This window comes from Carassius auratus, chromosome 17, assembly GCF_003368295.1.
Source record: "Carassius auratus strain Wakin chromosome 17, ASM336829v1, whole genome shotgun sequence".
NCBI lineage: Eukaryota > Metazoa > Chordata > Actinopteri > Cypriniformes > Cyprinidae > Carassius > Carassius auratus.
In genome coordinates this window covers 7,682,165-7,695,450 of record NC_039259.1, presented here as the reverse complement: position 1 = coordinate 7,695,450, position 13,286 = coordinate 7,682,165, and the positions used below count along the sequence as shown (strand labels likewise).

Genomic DNA, 13,286 nt, shown 5'->3' with positions numbered 1-13,286 from the left:
AAATATTGACACTCTTCCCAGCCAGTGTTCATGTTTGATGGATCCATTTTAGAAAATAAGTGGGGAATTAGAAAAAAAAAAAAAAAAAAAAGCACACTGAAGGAAGATAAGTACCCTAGAGTCTGTATCTCTGGGAATAATGTAGAGCTCATGAAAATGACCAGAGTAAATGGCTGAAAACCATTATAGAGGCCCTTGACTAATTATTCGTCACTTCATGCCCAAACAAATGCATCAGTCAAAAGAAAAAAAAAGGACCTAGAGGATTCTTCATGGACAAATGCATCTAAGAGGAACAAGAAACGTTCTTCATACTAATGGAGTCTCACAGCCTCAAAGCTGGAGAATTAAACATGAATCATGTAGCGTTTAGCAAGGAAATGAGCCCGATGAAGTCATTGTGCAGGTTAATGTGGTTAAATGTATTACAACATTTAGTTTGGAGTTTGTCATCATTTACTACTATTTTATTGCTGTACTGTTCAAATATTTGAGGTTGATGAAAATAGTTTTTTTTCTTCTTACACTCACCATGACTGCATTTATTTGATAAAAATACTGTATATAAAAAAAAATAATAATAATAATAATAAAAAACATTAAATAGAAATCTTTTGTAACAATAGAGACCATCACAAAATTCTTAATGGTTTTACTTGTTATAATGGGACTGTGGACCCTGGACCCTCTGGGTTTCTAATTGGATTTGGTCGCCTTTAATTGGTGCCTTGTTAAAACCACTAAATCCATATGGAATGCATCCCAAAACACACTACAGAAAACCAATTTTTAATGGTTATAATGTTTAAAAGTTTGCACACACACACCCCAAAAGAAAAAACATGCTTTTGGTGTATGAGTGTGAAACACAAAATAAAATAAGACATTTCCTAGAATATTTGTTTTATGTCTTTAATGCAATGAAATTTATGGGATTCACTGATCCAGTTTTCATTTTTGTTTGAACTTCAAATAAAGGGTCAATAAAAAAAAAGTCAAATGTACATGTGTTTTGAAGGCAATTTGAAGGTACATGTGTGTTGAAGGCAATTCCAAGGAGCCTATACTGGGCTATTTATTCACTAGAAACCCTGCCTTTGTTTTTCCCCACACTTAAATAAAAGTACGCGAGGACAGCCTCAAGGGACGGCTAGCTTTTTAGATATTCGCATGCATTGATGTATCCTCCGATTACGGTGAATGTCAAACATGCACACAGAAAGAGATGATGTCCCTCAGAGAAAACAAGGTCAAACGACAGAACTGTGAATGGGACAACTACATTTTTATAATGCTAGGGTTTGCTATTTGGCTGCTGGGTGGTTACTTAAGCCTCTAAAATATTTTGTTTCCAGCAACAGCTTATTGGGTTCTTTCCAACAGGTATTACCCAGAACTTGTATTACTGGATGAACTATCTACATAACTTGCCACTGTAATTTATTTCTCTTTGCACTCTAGGTTAAGGAAGTCAAACAACTGTTCTCAGAGACTTAACAAAAGCATGATGCTCAATTGTAAAGTGAAGTGAGACTCCATGAACTTTAACATCTAAGTCTGTGAGGATCTTTAAAAGTTCGTAATTATTGTCGTCATTTGCCGAAACACAGTGTTCGTTTTGAAGGATTTCGCTGTGGTCTCATAGTGAAAGGAACACTTACCAGACCTTGGGTTTGTTGATTGTTCAAATGTTAACATTAGCATGCTTAGCCGAAACCAACGAGGACAATTTGGGCTTTACTATCAAAACAGTTCCTCTAATGAAAACAAGCGAACCACATTTTCCACTTTCAAAAACAAACTGAACAGAAAAAGAGACAGAAATGTTTTGTTTAGCACTTTTCAGTACAAAACACCTGCTCAATTCCCTAAGAATTAGTAACAGAGCTACAGCCAGTAAGATTATCAACAGGCCCTGAGCTTTTCATTCACATTTTCAGTTCATCTGTCCACTGTAATATGCAAACAGGTGCATACCCAACACATATTTCTACTTCTACTGTAAACTACTACTAAACATTCTCCCAATAAACCTTTTAAGACAGACCTATAATGAACAAAGTGGTTGTTAAGGCTCACTATAAGCCAGAAGCCACAAGTCAACTTTATTTTTAACATTTAATACAGTGTATTAAGGGCCCGCTCACTTTTTCAGTGGTCTTTGCTCAGGAAGTATTTTTCCCATAGGAATTTTTTTTAAAGTCTTTGTTAAAGCATTATATACTAAGATTTTTTTTTTTTTAATCAGACAAAGAAGAAGCTAAAAGACTGTATGGGTTTAATGAAACCACAACAATCCCATGAAGCACGTGAATGACAATTTTAACAAAAACTTAATTTGAACTAAATTATGTTACGTAGAGCTAGCATTTGTTTTGCTGGTCTGATTATCAACTGAGGGTGTACACACACTAGGCACGGTTGCCATGAACCGGGCCCGAGTACGATTGCCCCCCTCCCCACTCCCCCTCTGGCCTGCACTCACATATAGGGTTTCAGCATTCGTGCCGGAGCACGCTTACGTCATTATGGTGCGACGGTTTCGGGATAAACAGGAAGAGCGGCGCTCTCTGAACACAATGGAGTGCATCGCTCTGTTTTCTTTGTGGATAATTTTGTGTCGTTTGGTCCACAGCCCTCTCACAGCCTGTTGTTAAAAAGATCTGTCCCCTTGGTGGCGCGAATTTTAACGTAATCGTGCTGCTCGTATGAGGATGTTTGCAAGGTACCAGCTGAAGTGCAGCAAGGACTTTGCAGTTTTTAGTTTTTATGCGTTTTGCACCTCTGCCGTAGACCAAAGCGACCCTTTCCCTGCCATGTTGGTTTTGGAGCGTCGCAAAACCATGACGCAACGCGTCCTTTTCCGTGCTCCGGCACGGTTAGCGCTCACACTGCATGCGAACCGCGCCCGAGTCCAACTGAACCGTGCCCTGACCCACCTCTTCCAAGCGGGCCAGGGCCGGCCAATCGAGCAGCGCCCGGGCACGATTAGGAGCACTCACACTAGTCAAACGAACCGCGCTTTGGTGGTCAAACACACTCGGGCACGGTTCAAACTGGCTAGTGTGAGTACACCCTGAGAGGATCATTTATCATTACACTCCTGTCTCTGGAACAGTTTTTATTATTGTGTAAAGGAGGAACTTCAAGTCACCGATGGATTTTCTTTTGTGTAGAACTGAATATTGATCATTAACTTGTCCAACTTCATAGTAAGTTTGAAGAAAGGCTAGAAAGTCCAAGTTGAATGAAACAGCACAGGAAATCTTCACTAAAGATTATTCTGAAATGGCCATGGAGATAATGAATGGGAAAATATATTTCGGTCTGTGATTTCACACATTTTATAAACATCTGAAACAAATTTAGTTGAAGATACACTTACCTGAACAACTTCTATTCCTCTTTTCCTGAAAGAAGAGAAAAAAAAGAAAGAAAAGCATTATTTGCTCATCCCACAGGTTTTAACAAAAAAAAAAAGGATTTAACAAGAAAAGAACATTAAACTTATTTTTTTTATTTAGAATATCTATCATAGCAGATTACATTCTGACATAAAAATGAAGCCTGGATAAAAATATCTGTTGCCTAGCAACAGCGAGTTGAGATCCAGAGAGCCCTGACTGGCCGTAGGAAGCGAAACGACACCCGAGGCAGGTTTGAGCTATAAACCGTCCTACATCAGAGCCATCAACCTGCCCGTGCTGATAGAAAACCTCTACAGCTAGACAACGCACAGCTAGGAGCAACTGTCACAAAACAAACGCTACTCAAATGTTACAATCGACCCTATTGTTTCTAGAAAAACTAAAAGACCGTACCTGAAAACTCACAAGAGGTTAAAAAGGTGACAGTTCGGAATATGACCCTTGACCCTTGAATATGACCTCAGTGTTTCCCATTCATTCACTATGGATATTTTTCTTACAAAAACGCATCGATTGGCTACTTTGTTCATTTTTCATGGTATCTTCTTCAGATTTGAAATATAAACTCATAAGACATATGACTTACAACCTATTACTGGATTGCTCAAGGACTGATTTCATGAATTTGTATATGTATCTGTATATGAAAAAAATCCCTTGCTGTCTATGAAGGGTCAGAAAGCTCTCGGATTTCATCAAAAATATATTAATTTGTGTTCTGAAGATGAACAAATGTCTTACTGGATTGGAACAACATAAGAGTAATTAATGACAGAATTTAAAATTTTTGGGTAAACTATCCCTTTAATGTATTGTAGAGAGATCCTGAAACTGTATCCAGACAGATTAAGTATTCTGGTGGGGAAACCCTTTGGATGACTTTATGGGGTCTTTAGGAGGACAGGCAACCATTTTCTCTCCTAACGTCAGATTATTCCACACCAATAATAAGATAATCATGAAGTGCATAACTCAGACCTTATTTATTATTCTGTAATGAAACATCAGGAGTTATTTAAGTCTCAGTGCAAATCAACTTTTCTGTGTGGGGTAATTTAATATGGGAGGAAAGATTATTTGATGGGTGATGGATAATAAAATATGAATATGGAAACTGAAAACAAAAAAATGAGGGGTGGTTTTGACAGAGCCCCAGTATCTCCCTGAAAAACAAAATTATTTGATAAGACTTGGCAATCAAATAGCAATATGCAGCGATTCTAACAATTTTATATAGGTAAATTTAAGACTTTAAGAGCTTTTTAAGAGCCAATAAAGAAAATTGAAGGATCAAATTGAAGGGAACAAAATACGTCACGTAGTTTTTAAATATAAAAATGCCAAGGGAGCACTACTGTAAATGAGTCTGAGAATGCAACTTTTAAAAAAAATCTCTTGCTTTTTAATTAATTTTACTAAAACAAAAAAACAACTAGTATGTGGAAATAACTTTTACTGAACCTTCTGATCAAACTGCAAAAAGTGATGTTTAAAGACTTTTAAATCAAGACACACTGAGAAGCAAAATTAAAATATATATATATAACAAATAACAAATGTCTGCCGGTGGGCTGAACATAAGCTGCCTTCATATTTAATTTCTCAGTCAAACATAACTGTCTTCATTTTGCATCTGAAGTAAATATATTTAAGAAAGTTTAAATATTTTTATTGGAAAAAAATATATTTGAATAAATTTAAGGCATTCTGCTCTGATTTAGACTTTAAATTAAAACAAAATTATTAAAAGGCAGAATTAAGATTTTAAGATCTTTTTAAGCTGTACATTATAATGTGATGTTGCCTGAATTTACTTTAGCAATTTAGATCTATTTTCAGTTTTTTTTTTTTACAAACTTTTTTACAACTTTTAACAGTCATTAGCCACAATGTAAAAGTTGTTATCAGTCCTTGAAAGAAGTACATCCATAGGTACAATTTGGAAATATTTGATTAGATGTGATTAAATGTTAAAAATATATAAATAAATGAACAAATCTGATGAGGGTTAAGTCCAAGCAGAGCCTTGCATGTGATTCAGAGTCAGAACATTCATATCACAGGCCTGGAACTGTTGAGATTAGCACATGTGGTTAAAGACCTACACCGCACATGAAACTACACCAACCAACCTTGATGGCTCCACCAACTTCCTCAAAACTGATTACATACGCAAGGCAATACTGCACCTGAACTTCCTGTCGAATTCTGACAAACAGCAGTTTTTAAGTGGCTGCATATCTAGCCATGTCAACAGCACATAGCACACATCCGTCCATCCTGTATCAGGCTTATTGAATATTAAACCAAATCTATTAATAAACATTCGGTAAAGGGCAGGAAGGAAATCGTGAAATCGTGACCCCATTTCTTAGGAAGCACAATCATGACTTCTCTAGACCACTGTTTATCCCTGCAGCTGTGAGCAAGGACTGCTTATTACGTCAGCAGGGAATAATCACAACCAATCACCGTCTGGGACAGGACACACACACACACACACACACACACACACACACACACACGCTTGCACATGCTGGCGGGCAAAATACTCAAGATTACCAAAAACACAAACTGCTTCGGCCTGACTCATCCATTGCTGCTATGCTCCTCTTGTCGCCCTGGTTACAAACAAACTGAAAAGTTGCTTGGTTAGTGTGTAGCAATTAATTTTAAGATGAAGGCAGAATTTTAATTTTAAGATGTTTCTGTTGCGAACAATCATAAAACTTTAAATCAAGTAGAGTGCTTCGGGAGAATTATGTTATTACTTTTCTTCATGATCAGATGAGAGATATCTAGGGACCAGATTATCAAAGAATTGATGGCGTGCTCTTTAACTTGGGCCTGTAAGTATCCAGCTAGCAATGCTAATGGTTTTTATGCTAGTGGTTTGGTTTTTAAGCCACGGATCGGATCGTTTTTCGGATAAGCAAAAAAAAATAAAAAAAAAAAAATCTATGTTAGTGCTGCAACAACGCGTCGACGTCATCGATTACCGAGCGATTATCGAGCGCCTACATTGGAAATAACGGACTTGAGCGCGCAATAGATGTGATATGTGAACGGCCCCTTAAAAGACAGTGCGCCGCGAGACAACAGTCACAAACCACCGAGCTACCCCGAATCACCTCCAGATCTCTGGAAACCATGCTAAACCATAGCAGAACCCTGACTACATTTTATGGTTTGTGATGCTAAAGAACATTTCATGACGTCTCAGACAACTGTAAATTTATGGCTACTGTGGTTTAATTATAAATGCTATCATAAGCTCATATTTACCATAGTAAAATTATTTTCTTTGCCTCTTATTTATTTTATACTGTAAAAACTTCAACCACATAAGTTGAAAATGAATAAAGGTTGAAAAATTATATTAGAAGTTGTACTTATATTTGTTTGGGTAAAATATTTATTAGCTAATAAAAAAAACATTAGATTAATTATTTATTGTAATAAAAATAATCGTTAGATTAGTCGACTAATCGAAAAAATAATCGTTAGATTAGTCGACCGAAAAAATAGTCGTTAGTTGCAGCTCTAATCTATGTAACTTTGCTTTCCATAAGTATGTTACCACAGCAAAAACTCAGCCTAAGAAAGTTCAAACATTATTAAAGAGACAAATATGCTACACAAATTATAAGCATGGATAAATACAACAGAACAATTTTACGAATAAGGTTGGTAGTATTTAGATAAAGAAATGTAATAAGTATAAAATGAAACTGCATAGTTTACTGTATAAATTAAAAAATAGATTCATCTTTGTCAAAAACATGTTTTGTGGTTTGATGAGCATAATGAGAGCAACAGGTATTAGGCTGCTGCCCCTTTAAGACCTGATGCACAGATCCAATAAAGCCTAATGATACACATACAATTAATTTCTCAGCTGTTCTCGTTCAAAACACAACAGACTGCATTTGCCGCAATGATTGTCGAGATCGGTATTTTGTCAATTTTATGAGTATATTGTCTGTGTAAGGCAAGGAGTGAATGAGATAGGAAAGGTGGTTCGGTTCGATGTTCACAAGTAGTCAAATGCGCCTCTCTGTGTGCGAGCTTCATGTTTGTGCAGCTGTGATAGAAAGCAGCATGCAAGAAACTAAGCGAGTTCCATTTCACCTTTTCTTTTGCTAGAATGGTTTAAAATCGCTTGCATGTGTAAAAGACGTACAACTGATTAACTTTCACTCTATTATGGTTAAATTTTGCAATTAATCGGTGGATCACGTGTGCCGAACCGTGGGGCTTGGTAATAATTGTTGCCTGGGATGTGTGCGTATGTGTGGGGAGGAGCTATCAAAATAGGGGCGAGACTCTTTTGGGTAGGGGTGTGGTTGTTTAGGTAATTTGAAATATCAACATTAGCTACCAGAAATCACTTACCCCACCTTTAAACATAAACGGTATATCGCTCACCCCTACACCTCTCTATGAATAAAAACGTTATACATAATCCATCTTTTGCACAGTGCCAGTGTCAGGGTAGTCGAACATAAGAGCATGCCCTCTCCACTTGCAGCACATCTTCGTCTTTGCAAAATCCTAATTACAACATTGCATAGATGACATTATCTCAAATGATGTTCATAAGTTTCTTCATATTGCATTAGTAGCTGAAAACAATAAAGAATAACAATTCTTTAAAAGATATTAAAAAAATAAAAATTGGACTATGAAAGATCTCCATGATCAGCCTAGTTTCAAACAGCATATAAATCAAAACTGCCTAATGTTACCGACGCAGGAAGTGGTAAAGTAGTGTGAAGCTTTGGGGTGTTGAAGAAGTGATCTATTGCATCTGTGTTTTGATCATTGATATGAATCTGATCCAGGTGTAGTCTTTTACAGAAACACAATTTTCTCAGCTTTCGGTTCAAAATGCGTCTTTATTAAAATTACCCACATTCAGTTGATGTTAAAAACAGAATGCATTAAGCTGGAATAAAATGTGTTTTGTTCTCTCTTTTGACATATTGCATGTCAGATAGTGATGCAACAAAAAATACTGGGGGCAATTATAAGAAATGCTGGAGGTGGCTGTTTCGCTACTGGTGTCCCGAGTTCGAATTCCTAATAAATCTTAACAAAAGGATCAGACTAATCAGACGAGACAGGAAGCAAAGTGGGAGGGGGGGGGGCTTAGGGAGAGGTCCTTGAATCGGGATGCGAACACGGGGTGCCCAAAGTGCAATGGCGCTGCATGTCTAATGAAGTTAGCTTGCTTGACAAAAGTTCTTCAAGTCTTCAAGTATTAAATTAAAATTAAATATTATTGCCAGTGTCTGAGCAGCCTGTAACTATACTTAAAAAATGTAAGCCTGGAGACTAATTAATCATAATGTTAGGTAAAAAAAAAAATGTTAGCCTGAATGCACTTTAAGTGGATAAAAGTGTCTGCTAAATGCATAGAAATTTAAATTTAAAATTTAATTATTAAGTGAAAGTGACGTGACATATTCGGAATTCATGCTCTACATTTAACCCATTCAAAGTACAGACACACAGACACACAGACACACACATACACTTAGCAGTGGGCAGCCATTTATGCTGCGGAGCCCAGGGAGCAGTTTGGGGTTCAGTGCCTTGCTCAAGGACACCACGTAGTGGTATTGAATGTGGAGAGAGTGCTGTACATTCACATCCCCCACCTACAATTCCTGCCAGCCTGACACTCGAACTCGCAACCTTTGGATTACGAGTCCAACTGTCTAACCATTAGGCCACAACATTATGTGAAGAACTCCAAGGGAAAATCCAAGGGAAACGGTCATTACAGTCTAACTTTAAAGAAACTCATCTGTCAATATGATGTCGGTGAATCCCACTAGCCATGGCTTGCTCGCATTAAGCCTACTATGGAGGGTGTGTAAGAGCATAAGCAATAAGTTACTGACCACAGCTCACTTAAAGGTGCCATATGCAAAAATTTAGGTAAAAATATCCATAACGACCTACACGCATAAAAGAATGAGAAGAGATAAGGGCAATGATGTCATAAAAAAATGTCAAGTTTTAGTGCTGCAGATATATCAACCTTAATTAGCATTACTAGCCCCGGCCCGACAGGTGTCGTAATACCAATTTCGGCCATGGGAGGCGGTATGCGGGCAACATAACCACCAGCCAACCTGCAATACACGAATAACTCGCACGGCTTGTGGGCCTGATGTCAATCATGTGGAAAGTACAGCGCAGAACTTCATTTCAGTTCAGGGAAGAGAGAGAAAGGATGTCTAAAGCCCTTGGCAAGAGACCACCACCCGCTACAGGGAAACAACCGCGCTCGGAATCACAAATCAAATCCAATAAGGAAAGGAGCTGAACCAGATGTAACATCGGCACTGCTTTCAAGCGCTGGAGACAACTGATGGACCTGAAAGAAATGAGGTTCGACTCCGAACTTGCAACATTTCTTTTGAATTGGTAAGTTAGATGCTGTTAGTATTTCGCTAGGAGTTTGTTTTATATATTTGTGTATTTGTTTTCGGGAAGTTATAACTTAGAAATGTATCGAAGGCTGTTCGATAAGTGTGCTAATGTTAGCGACGGCTAACCGTAGCTGCATTTGATAATTAGCTAGCTATATAACTTAACGTTACCCATTTTATTATATCATAACTAACCTGCTCTGTCTAGTCTGTTGGTCTCCATGTCCGCTTTGTGGTTTTTCTGTGCGTGAAAAAATTGATGTGTGGCGTGAAAGCGTGTGAAAAGAGTCAATTGTGTGTGTCTCACGGTGAATGCTTGAGAGTTGGCACATTAATTCCCAAGCAGAATAAAGGACAGGTTGATTATTGCCGTTTAGCGTTTGTATTAATCAATGATGTTTGCATACAGGGACATAAAAAATTAATAAAAGTGATATGTGGACCAAGGTGTCTGAGATTGTTCATTTTAAGTAAAGGATCCTAATATTTCGTCCACAACAATATTTAATGAGGTTAACTTATAACTCCTTGTGGTTAGTCTGCACGAGATCAACAAGCTTGTTTGCTTTGCGGCCACTTTAAATACAAAATAAGCATTAACGATCTACGTTAGAGCGTCTGAGTGCTCACGAATCATTCTGCAGCGTCGTGAGCAGAGCGGCAAGATCGATTTTTGACGCTCTAGACGCCGGCGGTGTGAACGCACAGTTAGGCTTCGGCTATGGCTGTAGTGTTGTTGTGAAGGTAGGGGCGGAGCATTGAGACTATGCCGTTTCTCGTTTGTTACTCTAGAGTAGACCAATTCACTTTATTGAGGCATACTGCCCCCATCTGGTATGGAATGTGGAGTATGACTTGATTTTTTTTGGCAAACATTACAGATGGCACCTTTAAAGACCACCAGTTTTGCTAAATCGCCAGGGTTTCTGTATTCTACATAGAGTCAAGTCACCTTTAGCACTTAAAAAAAAAATACATTGCGTCAAAGCAACTGAACAACATTCATTAGGAAAACAGTGTGTCAATAATGCAAAATGACAGTTAAAGGCAGTTCATCATTGAATTCAGTGATGTCATCTCCGTTCAGTTTAAATAGTGTCTGGGCATTTATATACTTGGAACCCTTTAACAGCTAAATATCAGCATTTTCAGGAGTTAATCTTTACTGTTGGCAGTGAAATAGCTTGAGCCATTCTCTTGAGTAGGTCTAGGTGATATGACAATTAGGGGAGTAATAGTCCATCGTTTAAATGTCTAACAATTTTCAGTGCGCAGTGAAATGCACACACATCCAAAGTGCATGCATAGCAACAGCTGCATCGACAGAGCGCTAATAGTTAATTGAGCTCTCTTCTGCTTTTTTTGTGCATGGATGAACAAATAGACCAAATTACATCAACATGTGCAACTTGGCGAAAATCTTAGTAAACACAGTCGGTTAGGCCTATGTCTTAACGTAAACAGTTAAGAAAGAAAAGGCATGTGTATCAGCGTTTCTGTGCTTTCCTTCTTAAAGTGAAAGCAGTCTAAAAGAAAACTTCTGTCAAAGAAATAAAATTGACTGAATAACTTTTATAAGGATTAATCTATACAGTAAATACTATGCAGTGTTATTTTACATTTGATAATTACATTTCTGTACCTGAAAATGTATTTTATTAAAGCAGTTTATTTAATTTGTGTCTGTTATATTGTATTTATTTTCTGCTATTGCTTGTAATTTGGTTATCTGTAGAAAACGTTTTTAGCACTTGAGCCCATAATAGCAGACAAATAAATAAAACGTTGCGATTTTCGAAGTGGATAAAAAATTATAACTATAATATATAGCGGAAGAGCACTTCGCAGCACTTCGACCTCGGCACAGTAATATCATCAGGGAGAGTTTTCAGGAGTTATGATATTACTCTGCCGATACTGCCGTTACTTGATGTTATTTTGCCCATCTCTGCATTTACCATTATTTGAAATCCTCTTTTAGAAAATCAATCTAAAATGCAGATGACTCATTTTGCACTGAACAGATTTCAGTCCAATCAAATGTTCTCATTCTGAGAATTAGGGGTGCACGATATATATCGCCCGATAATTAATGCGCATCTCGTCAGTAAAGCCGGTTCTCTAATCACGTTCAGCGTGGATTTGCGCAGCTTGTCAGTTAACAACGGCTCTGTGTAGTAACAGCTGCTCTGTGTGAAACCACGCACCTGATGGAATTTACAGCTGATTAGAGAACCGGCTTTACTGACGAGATGCGCATTAATTATCGGCCGATATTTATCGTGCACCCCTAGAATGTCCCTCCACCAAGCTCATGGTCAGTAGCTAAGGTGTCACCAAAGCCTATCCACCTTTTTCCTGCCTGGATGCTGTTGTGTTCCGGTCACCATAGAAATCCATGTTAAAATAAGGTAAAAACATGATGAATTGAAAGTACGGTGCCATTTACTTTTAAAACCATTTTCATTAGGTTTAACGTCATATTGTCAGCTCAGAAAATGAGTTAATTTGATGAGAAACATCAGAGAAAATATAAAGCACCATTGCAGAACGAGTCGAACAACACCTCCACATTCAGGGGGAAAGGTGGATATAAAAGAAAATAGCACAAGCTCTTTGAAATGACCAGCCTCAACTTCCTGTTTAGGAAATATGAGTTTACAATAAATGAGATAAATGTAGTCCGTTTCTCACACAATGCTAATTTATGGCTTCAGAAGACTTCGACAGCATGAGTCACTGTAATGGGAGAGAAAAGTCTTGAAAATTACCCCAGTGTTCAAAGTCAAACAAGTTTGGAGTTTAAAACAGTACTAATGAGTGTAACATGCAAAAACATATCACTCTGTTGCCTGGCTGACAGAGCTGACCGCTTACAATGATCGCATTGTTGTATTCCCGCTTTTCTTCACTTTCTCCAGCTCAGTCACACAATTCCTCACACAGTCACAGCCACTAAGGAAATCCAATGCAATGCTGGCTTCACACACTACACAATTGTTCATTCAGCTGGAGACAGTGACAGTGGGGCACAATGAGCAATGCATAACAAAACGAAAGACCATCCACACACACACACAATCTTTCACTACACCACAAAGCTCTGTGTGTAACCTTAACCCTTTGAGGGACCAGCAGTTCGGTTTTCTCAGGTTACGTGGCCCATACAAACACAACACTCAAGTGCATGGCCTCCAAGAGTGCTTTGCTCTGCCAGCTCTCACTCTCTCACTCTCACTCTCTCTGTCTCTCTGTCTCTCTCTTTCTCTCTGCTGGCTAATAATCCAGGGCCCTTCAATGATGAGTAAGCCAATCTGCCTGACTGCAAAGTCATAGTGAATAAAAGTGCTGGCACAGTGTTAACACACAGCCAGGCCAAGACTGGTCACCTATACGCACCATGGATAATCATTCA

The 13,286-nt window shown here is 38.0% G+C and overlaps 1 protein-coding gene across 1 annotated transcript in view; it reads right to left on the bottom strand.

Moving 5' to 3' along the window:
* itpk1b (inositol-tetrakisphosphate 1-kinase b) overlaps nt 1–13,286 on the bottom strand; it is a 44,141-nt gene that overhangs the window by 27,062 nt on the left and 3,793 nt on the right. The window contains exon 3 of the mRNA XM_026285532.1: nt 3,386–3,410. Coding sequence (XP_026141317.1) covers nt 3,386–3,410 — 25 coding nt within the window. The remainder of the gene's footprint in view (nt 1–3,385; nt 3,411–13,286) is intronic.